At 43.3% G+C, this 13,182-nt stretch overlaps 1 protein-coding gene across 1 annotated transcript in view; it reads left to right on the top strand.

Moving 5' to 3' along the window:
• si:ch211-281l24.3 (uncharacterized) overlaps positions 1-13,182 on the top strand; it is a 65,916-nt gene that overhangs the window by 8,494 nt on the left and 44,240 nt on the right. Inside the window, 7 exon segments of the mRNA XM_058799250.1 lie at positions 469-540; positions 676-745; positions 1,386-1,478; positions 1,852-2,171; positions 2,174-3,884; positions 3,969-4,125; positions 10,314-10,760. Of these exon segments, the coding sequence (XP_058655233.1) occupies positions 469-540; positions 676-745; positions 1,386-1,478; positions 1,852-2,171; positions 2,174-3,884; positions 3,969-4,125; positions 10,314-10,760 (2,870 nt within the window).

Here is a 13,182-nt window from a genome sequence, read left to right as displayed (position 1 = left end):
TGATGCATAGATGTTTATTCACAAAGCACATGAAAACAACTTCCGAAGAAATATAACCTGCTGAGATTCAAAAACTAGCTTTACAGTAAATGCCCACAGGCTCTGAGAAATCAAAACTACAGAGTTTTGTTTAACATGAGCTGAACGACTGTGATTGTCCAGGCAGTTTTCTGCACTCTTGTGAAAGCTTGCATTATAATCAACATAGCGTACACACAAATACTTAAAATAGAGATATTTAAAAATACTTAAAAATAAAAAATAATTAAAAGAGAAAAAATAAAGAGATTTATTTTTCATTGATTATAACCGTGTTAACAAGAGTAACAATATGTTTTAGATGTTTTCCGAGTTTTATTGACCTTTTACCTACAACTTGTAAATAAACGTGTAGTTTAGTTTTACTTAAGTTGATTTGCTTGCAATGTTTTGTAAATTAGCTTAAACTACTGATGCTGCTTTGTCTAGGCTTCTGTGTTAACACAGGACAGCAAGGACACCAAGGAGATCAAAGAGCTTGAAGTTGCATTCATGGATGAGGTAAAAGAAGAAATGAGAGAGCTGAGTGCAATATTTTCTGAACAGAGTGTTGTAGCCTCAAAGATTTTTGAAACGCAAATACAAACGTTCAGCAGTCGCTGACAATATTTACATATTTTCTTTGTTTTGGCTTAGATTTCGAGGGATGAAAAAACTGAATATTCTCATCCAACTAAGTGCTTCTACAGTGGATTTTCCAGTAATGGTATGTTCTGATACTCCTCTCATGAGCTTATGTACAGCGGTTCACAGCAGATTATTTAAGCAGTAACTTGACTTGTCTGTTGACATGATATTTGACATCCTTTCAGTTAATAAATAGAAATATCCTGTATTTGAATAACTGGATTAAAGCATCTCATAAATGAGTAGATGTAAGTAGTATAAATTGAAATCAAATATGTTAAAAGATCACAATACACACATTTTAGCCCAAATTAATGAGCTCACCTCAGGTTATTTATTTTTACAGTATATTATGAATAGCTTCTTATGTGCTCCACAGTTTGGTAATTACAGAAAACATACTATATTTTGAAAGTTTGGATCTGTTATTTGTTTGAATTTTTGTATTATTATAAATTTGAAAATATATATTTTGTGAAACAACCAAGAAAGGTAGTGCAGTATTTATTTTATTCCAGTCAAACAGATGTACAGTAATTTTTCTGTATATATTGTGGCTGTATATATATATATATATATATATATATATATATATATATATATATATATATATATATATATATATATATTATTGGTTTAGCAAAGTTTTTCAGGGCTTTTCTAAACACCAGTCATCTATATGTAGTAATGTGTTTATTTTTTCCCCAAATTACCCACAGATTTGCCTATGGATGTAACTGAGGTTGCGGCTCTTGGTCGTCCTTTGGTTCTTGGAATGTTGTATGACCGTCGCAATGAAACTTTTTTTTCAGGTTGGTCTAGCCTGCTTAGTTACCCTGACTATTAGCTATACCTAATATTAGCGTTAGTAATGGAAATACACATTGTAAAATGTTTAAATGTAATAAATACATGTTCATGTTAATTTCCATCCTACATATTACGGTGTTACTTGAGTGGAAAAATGTTTATTTTGTTCTCAACTTAAAGCTGCATCTAATAATACTGAGTACAGTTTGACTTTGTTAATTTGAATTTCTGTTTGAATTTATGGTTTTATAAACATTACAAAATTCCATACGTCTTCCTCCAGGCTGTTATGATGTGTAGTATGTGTAGGCTGTATGTGTAACTGAAAATATTTTTACAGTAGTAAATTGAAGTAGAATGTGAATGTGTTTACAGATAGTAATCTTTGGGATAACCACACTGTAACAAGTGACAGAATAGCTTGGCCCCAACTGAAAACACATTTAAAGGTTTTGGAAGATGACTCCCTTCAGGAGAGGTGCAGAGCATTTGAAATGTCACCAGTGTTACGATTGAGGGCTCTGTGTGGACTGATGGAGCTAAATGGAGCTGCAGCCTTTCTGAATCACCCAGTTCAGTCTCAACATCAGGACAGAGTTACACTACACTATAAAACCACCACCAGACTGGACATGATCAACCAAAGACTGTTACAGAAGGAGCTCCTGCCTCAGTTATTAATGCAACCACAGCTACACACGTGATCATCGCTGTGTTCTATGGAGCCCAAGCCTTCTTTGTTTTTGATAATGAGAGAATGAGCACAGAGAGAAATACAGAAATGGAAAATGTTATCAAGAGGATCGCCACCACCCTCAGTGCAGGAGATGTGTTTTCAAGTCTTAATGAAACTGAAAAGGCTAATAGCATTTTATATGATTGCAGTCTCTACATTGATGTGGGTGATTGGAAGAGTCCAGTGTCTTTTGAAAAGGCAGTAGAGGTTTATGATTCTCTGCCAATGCTGCTTGGATCTAAAGATGAGAGAGCAGTTCCTCTGAAGGTCTGGCTCTACCCTCTGAAGAAACTGGACAAAAGCTCTGTGAGTGCTGCTCTGACTGGAGTCAGTGAAAACTTGATTCAAAGAGCTGAGAACATTCTGGAACATCTGAGAAAACAGATCAGGATCTGTGAGGACATGGAAACAGATTATGATAATCTGACAGTAATGGCTTGGTTTCCTGCTTTGACAGAAAAACTTCAGAACTTTTCAGAATTGCTGCAAGATTATAGGACAGAATTTCAGAGAAAAACTGCTGAGATTATCGAGTCGCTAAATATTATTGAAGAAGAGAGAGAGAAGAATTTACAAGAACTTATCCGGAACGGTGATCAATCTCCATTCAGCCTAGAAAACACACAGCATTGGCTTGAGAAGAAGAAAGCTGAACTGGCAGTTTTAAATGGGTGCAGAGCAGGGAACATAACTATTGTGAAATCACAGCAGGAGCTTCAACGAGTCATTAATGATCCTCTGATGAGCAGTGTGTTCTGCTTCACTATTTCATCAATGGAGGCTGATGACTCTTTTTTCAAAGCTCTGAAGCAGCACATTGAATTAATGAAAAAGAGCACATTGACCATGTCAGAAGAGCACATTGAGCACATGCCAAATTGCATAAAGGCAAAAGATTCACTATGGTCATTGAAGCCTGTTTGTATCAGCCAGAAAGTACTTTCTGACCTAAAAGTATTCATTGCTGCCAAAGAGACAAATGAAGACGCAAAGCAAACCAAATTCATTGCTGCATTGGTACCTGATGATGGTGATTATGAATTCTCTGTGCAGTTTTATCATGCAGGTAGGATTATGAGCAGAAATCTGAAACTTCAAATAAAGCCAGATCACGCTCAAATATCTCAAATAAAACACAACTGTGTGTCTCTAAAAATTAATAAAACCCAAAACAGAAACATCGAGAGGTATGTCATAGAGTACAGGGCTTTGAGTGATGGAACAAACAACACCACATGGAAAGAGATCATTTTTGATGCCAAAACTGTTAAAGAAACCTTTGTAATATCAGATCTAAAGTCAGCCAAACAGTATCAACTGAGGTATTCAGTTGCTGAGCAGGACTGTATGAGCAACTTCAGTAAGATGATTAACATTAAAACAGCATTTTCACCAATAATTGGACAACCCTTAGTGAATAAGCTGAACAGTAACACTCTCAGACTTGCCTGGCTGAAAGCAGAACCTGAAGAAGATTGTCCAGTGCTGCAGTATATGGTTGAGTATAAAGAAGCAGGACTGGACGGCTGGTCATCAGTACTAACACAAGGGCCTGTGTGTGAATGTACTTTAACTCTACCTCACAGCACCTGCTATAGAGTCAGAGTTTCTGCTGTCTATGGAGAAGGAGACACTAGCAAACCTAGTGAGCAGACACCAGTGCCAGTGGATGGTGAGATACATGTGAAACCTTTAAAACAAAACCTTTAGTGCTTGGTTTGCTTATAATAATGCTTCATTCCTCATACTACTGCAGTCTGGAGAATAAAGCTCTCAGAGAGAAAGAGCTTCATCCTCCTAGAAGTGCTGAAACTCCAAACAGAGAAGAAACCAGTAGAGCTGATAGACTGGACAGATGAAGAGAGTGAAGTGAAGGGATTCCTCCAGTGTCTGCCCTACATCTCACAGCTGAGGTGAGACTCTCTGTGTTTGTTTCTCTGTGGTCATTGTTTGGCCACCAGTGTTGGGCACGTTACTTTAAAAAAGTAATTAGTTATAGTTACTAGTTACTTCTCACAAATAGTAACTGAGTTAGTAATTGAGTTAAATCATTATAAAAGTAACTAATTACCAGGGAAAGTAACTATTGCGTTACTTTTTAAAAAATGTTCAAATGAAAAATAACTTTGGATGCCCCCGATATTAAATATGTTAAATTAATGAAATGGAGACTAAAAAGAATAAATTATTATTATACAACATTGTACATTAATCTACACTATTTATCTATTGACACTTAGTATCAGTCAGTCAAGCATTATAATATAATATTATGATAATTGAATATTATATGGTGATAGAACTTTAGTAATTAGAATAATGTCTCGGTTACGTATGTAACCCTCGTTCCCTGAAGGAGGGAACAGAGACGTCACGTCGGGTGACCGACGAATTGGGATCTCGCTTAGAGAGACCAATCCACTTCGAGTGTAACTAAACGAGCCAATGCACATTGGCATGCGATTATTGCATCCAGCTGCCGCTGATCACAGCGTGAGTATAAGTAGGCAGCAGGTGCAGCGCATATTCAGGTTTTCGCTGAGGAGCCAAGCCGGTGACCCGGCCGCTCAGCGGTGGTACAGCAGCCGTGGCGACAGGACGTGACGTCTCCGTTCCCTCCTTCAGGGAACGAGGGTTAAATACGTAACCGAGACGTTCCCTTTCAGTCGGTCACTCCGAGTCACGTCGGGTGACTGACGAATTGGGATCCCTACCAAAGGGCCACGGACACTGCCCCTTCCAGTGTCTTGTGGAAGCCTCCTGCGCCCCTACTTTTTGGCGTAGGTCAGGGCTCACCACAAGAAGACCAGCTACTGTTGCTATGGCACTACCCACTCAGTAAGACTGGATAACACTGGGAAAACGTACCGTTCCACTTGGAACAGGAACGCTGCGGAAGCCCAACCTTCCCGAAGGAGGTTCAAAAGCACTTACACATATAACAACCGTTTAGGTGAATATGGAGGATTAGAGGTGACTGTAGCCTCTTGGGTAATGGCAGGAAGTCTGCCGGGGAAACACGGGCTCTGAGGCTATACCGTGGACTTACACATATGGGATCCAATTAGGTCTCTACATATGGAACCCAGCCCTCTACCGGTTCTCACGGATTCATCGAGTGAGGGCCTGGCTCCAGACGTTCCGCCACGTCTGGCTACCGAGGGGACGGAGGAGCTCGACAGGGTCTACCAACGGACTCTCTGGAGCAGTTTTAGCAAGCCGACCCGAAACCGGGGCCTCTCAGTGTTTCTACCCGTTTGAGGTGAGAACAGAGGAGGAAACCGGTTCCACATGGAAGCTATAGAATCTAGCGAACGTGTTAAGGGTTGCCCAGCCTGCAGCTCTACAAATGTCTGCCAGCGAGGCGCCACGAGCCAGAAGGATGCAACACTTCTAGTAGAGTGAGCTCTCAACCTGAACGGGCAGGGCACACCCTGCTGATAAGCCAGGGTGATGGCGTCCACTATCCAGTGGGCCATCCTCTGCTTAGAGACGGCATTCCCCTTCTGCCGGCCTCCGTGACAAACAAAGAGCTGGTCTGAGGTCCTGAAGCTTTGCGTCCTGTCAACGTAGCATCTCAATGCCTGGACGGGCCAAGCAAAGCTAGGGCTGGGTCTGCCTCCTCCGAGGGCAGCGCTTGCAGGCTCACCACCTGGTCCCTGAAGGGAGTAATGGGAACCTTGGGCACATAGCCAGGCCGGGGCCTCAGGGTTACCTGGGCATCCGCTGGCCTAACTCTAGGCACGAAGCAGAGTCTTCATTGAAAGAAACTTCAGCTCGACTGTCTGCAAAGGGTCGAATGGGCCCTGCTGTAGTGCTGTGAGCACTAGAGACAGGTCCCAAGAGGATATAGAGGGGGGCAGTGGGGGATTTAACCTTCTCGCCCCCCTAAGGAACCTGATGACCAAGTCATGCTTCCCCACCGACTTCCCTTCCATGGGGTCGTGGTTGGCAGCAATCGCAGCCACATAGACTTTAAAGGTGGAGGGAGACAGCCTTCGCTCCAACCCTTGCTGCAGGAAGGACAGCACGACTGATCGGGCACTTCCGGGGGTCTTCTTGGTGAGAAGAACACCATTCGACGAACAGGTTCCACTTCAAGGCGTAAGCATGTCTTGTAGATGGCGCTCTCGCCGAAGTGATGGTGTCAACTACCTCCTGGGGTAGGTCACCTAGAACCTACGCATCCCGTCCAGGGACCAGACATGAAGTTTCCAGAGGTCTGGACGCGGGTGCCATAAGGTGCCCTGTCTCTGAGTCAGTAGATCCTTCCTCAGAGGAATCTGTCAAGGAGGGGCTGTCACGAGGAGCATCAGTTCCGGGAACCAAGTCCGAGTGGGCCAGTACGGTGCCACGAGCAGGACCTGCTCCTCGTCCTCCCTGATCTTGCACAGTGTCTGTGCGAGAAGGCTCACTGGGGGAAACGCATACTTGCGAAGGCCCCGCAGCCAGCTGTGTGCCAGTGCGTCCGTGCCGAGTGTTCCCTTGGTCAGGGAGTAAAACAACTGGCAATGAGAGGTCTCTAGAGAAGCAAACAGGTCTACCTGAGTGAGTCCGAAACGCCTCCAAATCAGCTGGACCGTCTGGGGATGAAGTCTCCACTCTCCGGGGAGCGCAGCTCGTGACAGCTCGTGGGCTGCCCGGTTGAGCAAGCCCGGAATGTGAATGGCCCGAAGCGACCTCTTGAGGCAATTCAAGGCCAGGTGTACTGCCAGCAACTCTAGGCAATTGATGTGCCAGTGCAGTTGGGGGCCCGTCCAAACCTCCGACACTGCATGCCCGTCGAACGTGGCCCCCCAGCCGGTGGTGAAGGCATCCGTGTAAACCACAGCATGCCTGGAGACCTGTTCTAGGGGCACTCCTGCCCGGAGAAACAAGAGGTCTGACCACGGGGTGAAGGTTTGGCGGCAGGCCGGTGTGACTCGGACCCGGTGAGTTGCCACACCCACCTCAGGACTCGGCCATGGAGCCAGTGTTGAAGCAGTCTCATATGAAGCAGCCCCAGCGGTGTGACTGCCGCTGCAGCTGCCATATGCCCCAGGAGCCTTTGAAATTGTTTCAGTGGGACCGCCGTTCTGCTCTTGAATGTATTCAAGCAGTTCAACACCGACTGAGCACGTTCTTGTGTGAGGCGTGCTGTCTGGTTGACCGAATCCAACTCCATACCGAGAAAAGAGATCCTCTGCATCAGGGAGAGTTTGCTCTTTTCCCAGTTGACCCGAAGACTGAGCCAGTATGAGCCAGTCGTCGAGGTAGTTGAGAATGCGAACACTCTGTTCTCTCAGGGGAACAAGGGCTGCTTCCGTAACTTTTGTGAAGACAAGGGGCGACAGGGACAGCCCGAAGGGCAGAACCTTGTACTGATATGCCTGTCCCTTGAATGCAAACCGCAGGAATGGCCTGTGGTGCGGAAGGATCGACACATGGAAGTACGTGTCCTTCAGGTCGATCGCTGCAAACCAATCTCTGGGACGGACGCACCCGAAGATGCGTTTCTGCTTGAGCATCTTGAACGGAAGTTTGTGAAGGGCCCTGTTCAAGACGCGCAGATCCAAGATTGGTCTCAACCCACCGCCTTTCTTGGGTACAATGAAGTAAGGGCTGTAAAATCCCGTCCTCATATCGGCTGGAGGGACCGGCTCTATTGCATCCTTCGCCAGCAGGAGTGCGATCTCTGCACGCAAGACAAGAGCATCTGCTACCTTCACTGAAGTGGACGCCCCTGAACTTGGGAGGACGCCGGGCGAACTGATTCGCATAGCCGAGTCTGATGGTCTGACGGAGCCAATGAGACGGACTGGGAAGCGCTAGCCAGGCTCCCAGAACCCGCACAAGTGGCACCGACGGAGCCACCGACGTACCCGCGGTGGGGCAGCGAAGGGGAACACAGGGACCCGGCTCAGGCGTCTTGTTGCCGATCCGAAGCAGGGTCAGTGTGTGTGCAACACCAACCTGCGTTCTGGCAGAGGGTGCGTGAGTAGTACGATTGGTCGCACTCTCGAACCGCCCACAGCTGCTCACTGGCGAGAGAGGGGGATGAGTGTGGTACGGTATTGGTCTGTCCATAACTCTCCATGCCCTTTTGGGACCCAGAGACAGAGACAACCGCCTCTTGTCGAGGTTTTTTTTTTTTTTTTTTTTTGAAACAAAAGATTTCTCCACCCGGCCCTCCTCTGGGGGAGGGAGAGGTGCATCCACCATCTCCCGAAGCAGTTCCCTCTCTCTCTGGGTCGCCCGTCCCGGGCCTCTTGGCCAGGTTTGACGGGGTCCAGGGCGGCCTGCCTACGCCCAGCTCCACAGTGCCGCTTCTGGAGGCTGCTGCGGATGCGGTGCGGGAGCGGAGGCTGACGCAGGGGGCCGCCCTCGGCGACGAGCAGGCTGGGGCCCTGCAGCCGGTGGACGGGTGAAGGCAGCAGCTGCCCGCCGGGGCAGGACATGTTGGATCGCCTCAGTATGCTCCTGTGCAGCCGAGAACTGCTGGGACACATTCTCGACTGCGTCGCCGAAGAGGCCAGTCTGGGACACAGGTACCTTGAGGAACCGAACTTTGTTGGCGTCCCTTTGTCAACCAGACACAGCCAGAGATGGCGCTCCTGGACCACAAGTGTGGACATCGCATGACCCAGAGACCGCGCAGTGACCTTCATCGCTCGTAGCGCGAGGTCAGTAGCGGTACAAAGCTCTTTCAGAACTTCTGGATCGTGACCACCCTCGTGCATGTCCCTCAGTGCTTTTAGCCTGAAGAACCTGCAGTAACGCCGTAGCGCAAGGTAGAGGCAGCTTCTCCACAGGCTACATAAGCATCGCCGGACAGACCAGACGAATACTTACAGACCCGGAAGAGGATGTCGATTTTGCTTGATTGGTTGGTTGTGCATCTTTTTCTTCCACACTTTTTCCTTCTACTCAACTTTCTGTTAACATGCTTGGATACAGCACTCTGTGAACAGCCAGCTTCTTTGGCAATGAATGTTTGTGGCTTACCCTCCTTGTGAAGGGTGCCAATGATTGTGTTCTGGACAACTGTCAGATCAGCAGTCTTCCCCATGATTGTGTAGCCTAGTGAACCAAACTAAGAGACCATTTTGAAGGCTCAGGAAACCTTTGCAGGTGTTTTGAGTTGATTAGCTGATTGGCATGTCACCATATTCTAATTTGATGAGATGGTGAATTGGTGGGTTTTTGTTAAATGTGAGCCAAAATCATCACAATTAAAAGAACCAAAGACTTAAACTACTTCAGTCTGTGTGCATTGAATTTATTTAATACACGAGTTTCACAATTTGATTTGAATTACTGAAATAAATGAACTTTTCCACGACATTCTAATTTATTGAGATAAATTAGTATATTAAATATAATAATTTATACTACGGGGCCGTTGAATCATGCATCACCACCTCGGGTGTGCATTATTTTTCCAATAATCCAACGGCCCGTCGTCAATTATTCCTTACGTATACTCAGCACAACATTTTTTATATGAGGATGTGTATAAAACTAAATTAAACAACAATCCCTTAAAAAGTATGTCTGATTTCATTAAACATTTTCATTTCATTATGAATTATCATTTTCATTAAATATTGAGATTTACTTTCATTAAAAAGGTTTATTTCTGCTATTGTAGGCTCATTTTGTAAATGTAAGCAATTATATTGGACAAACTCAAACTGAGTGCCGCAAGCAAAGTCACAAAAATGCTATGCACAACGCCACAAAAAATGGGATCTGGCACACTCAACGTCAGACTAATTTTTACAAGACATAAAAAAAATAACCTCAATAAAAGACTTGTTTATCTTATGATTATATTTAAAAGAAAGATTAACATGATTGTGTTCATGTTTCTATTGTAGCAGCTTCATGCAGCACACAGTATGTTAACATGTCATTTCAAAAGATTGAACCAATACAAAACACTTTATTATTTATTCACTTTAGGATTGTATTTACAACACACCACTCGACACAACCGGCCACTAGAACTAAGATACAAACTGTGATTGAATGTTTTAAAATGGTTTAATTTGTCACCTGCAGTATTTTTGTTCATACTGTACATTAAACATTGAAGTGATAATTATTTGTGTCTCCACAGGTTTGACATTTATAACTTCAAGAGAGAAGCTGTTGTGTTTCTACTGAAACTGATTGTTTCAGCGTCAGAGTTTGATGCAAATAAAGGAGAAAATTACACTGAACTATTAACATCTGTGTGCAGCTACACATCTTTCCCTTTTAATGAGGATGATTTAGGTCATCTTCAGTATCAGATTTATCAGGGTGATTTCCTGCTGGATCTGTGTTCACATGTGAAGGACTATGAGACTCAAACAGGCAGGAGTGTCCTTCCAGCATTACAGCCAATTTATCAGTCAGCTCCTGCAGTCTGGAGAATAAACCTCTCAGAGAGAAAGAGCTCCATCCTCCTAGAAGTGCTGAAACTCCAAACAGAGAAGAAACCAGTAGAGCTGAGAGACTGGACAGATGAAGAGAGTGAAGTGAAGGGATTCCTCCAGTGTCTGCCCTACATCTCACAGCTGAGGTGAGTCTCTATGAACATAACAGAATCTATTACAAACATCCTACTTCAAGCTGAGTTTAATGAAGCCACTGTTAACTGAAGTAAGTTATGTGTTCAGACCAATTAAATGTTGTTGGTTTTTTGTCAGTAGATTTTAACTTTTCATATAAATGTCAAATGATTATGAAGCAGTGGCCGATACTGACCGTATGACTTCAGCTTTCTCTGATCACACAATGATGTCACTAAACATCAAGCGATAGATGGAGCCTACAGTAAAAATATCAGATATGCATCAATCAAACTACAATATGATGAGAACAACTTTCCCTGACTGACTTTGTGAATTGTTCAGTCACCCATCCATACACTACATGCTTATGAAAGTATTTAAATGATTAAAATTGTCATTTTAATATTAAAATAAATGTTTCTATCATACACTCTTGTGTAGGTGCTTCACGATGCCATAGAAGAACATTTTTGTCTAAATGGTTCCATAAAGAACCTTTAACATCTGAAGAACTCACAAAAGGTTATTTGTGGTGACAGAAGGTTCTTCAGATCATAAAAAGGTAAGAAATAGATGGTTCTTTAAATAACCTTTGACTGAATGGTTCTTTATGGAACCAAAAATGGTTCTTCTGTGGCATCGCTGTGAAGAACCTTTTAACCCTCTGGGGTCTGAGGGTGTTTTGGGGCCCCGGAGAAGTTTTGACATGCCCTGACATTTGTGCTTTTTTCAGTTACTTATAAACATTTTAATGGCTAAAGTCTAAAAACACTGTATTCAGCACAAACTGGGCTACAATCATACGTGAGCAGCATGTACGTACGTGATTGTGTTTTTGAGAAAACAACGTTTATACTAAAATGTTAAAGTAAATAAGGCCCTAAAACACATACAGAACATTTGTTCACAAGACTTTTGAGAACTGGATCTTGTAGCCTAGAATATTTGCTTCAAAATGATCTGAAAATAATCTAACTCACTCATTCAGAGAAAACAATATATTGATTTAAATTTTCTAAGTCACCTTTTGAGTGGAAAGGCTCTATGCGAGAGGGCGTGAACTATCCTGGATAATGCTGTGACTCACACCTGAGAAGACAAAGGCCCGCATAATGAGCTCCATAATGAGCCATTGAGTCAGGTGTGTGACTGAGAGAGAAGAGTTACAAGAAAGAATGTGAGGAAAAAAGAAATGTGTATACATATAACTATCACATAAAATAACTTGAGATTCACTTGCGAGTGCAGTTAAACAGTTTATTAGGAACAAACAAACAAATAAACAACAGAAGAGTCAAGACATTGTGGGTGCAATATCCAAAATATCCAAAACAGTGGCAGGAAACTGGAACCCAGGAAAACAGGAGACAGCAGAAACTGCATGAGAAAACACAAAACAGACGTGAGCAACACAATGAACGGACAAAGACAAAGCAAACATGGTGACAATACATACACTACCAGTCAAATTATTTAAACAGTAAGATTAGTAAATTTTGGTGTTGTTGTTGTTTTTTAAGAAGTGTCTTCAGCTCACCAAGCCTGCATTCATTTGATCCAAAGTACAGCAAAAACAGTACATTATATTTATTATAATATATAGGCCTACATATTGTTACTATTCAAAATAAATAAAGCATAGAACATATAACTATCCTCACATCGTGCAACATTTTCAAAATGTTGCACTCGATTTCACACATTTTATTCTGTTATAGTTTGGGAAAAGTTCAACTATTAATTGCGTTCAACTTTGTCACAACAACACATTATCGAATGCCAATAAGAAACATTACTTACTCGGTATAAAAGATCTCCTCCTCCGCAGCTCGCGTTCGGTTTGTGAAGTAAACAAAGCTTTTTCCTCTCAGCGCGTCTTCTGGCGGTAAATACAAGGCTTTTTCCTCTCAGCGTTTCTGAGGTAAATATAACTATTTTTCCTCTCAGCGCGTTTCTGAGGTAAATACAAGACTTATTCCTCACAGCGTGTTCTTCCAAAACTGAAAAGTATCCGAGATGAAGGCGTTGCTGCTTTGTTTACAGTGGTGTGGGCGTTTACATGCCGCGTGGCTCGCGTGGAGGTTTGTAATAATAATAGCGCGAGCAGCGCGTGGGCGTGACCTAATTAGAGATAATGAGACCAGACGGAAAAACTGGACATGTCCTTGGTTTCATACGGATTACTTTATCACAGAATATTTGTTTTCGATAAGACTTACTTCATGTAACAGTAGACATGTCAAGCTTTCTATAGATATATTTCTCGTGTCTCTGTGTGAAGTATTTGCTGAGTTACAGTTCATTTTAGTGACGCGTTTCTAAAAACAGTTCGCGGAGACGGAGAAGACAGAGAGCGCACCCTGTTTGTTTTCTTTATTCTTCAAAAGCACAAAGTTTAGTTGTCATTATGAGTGTATACAAATAAAAGTA

The sequence above is a fragment of the Onychostoma macrolepis genome, chromosome 15 (genome assembly GCF_012432095.1).
Source record: "Onychostoma macrolepis isolate SWU-2019 chromosome 15, ASM1243209v1, whole genome shotgun sequence".
Classification (NCBI taxonomy): domain Eukaryota; kingdom Metazoa; phylum Chordata; class Actinopteri; order Cypriniformes; family Cyprinidae; genus Onychostoma; species Onychostoma macrolepis.
The sequence above is the reverse complement of the archived record's forward strand: the minus strand, read 5'-3'. Positions and strand labels throughout refer to the sequence as shown.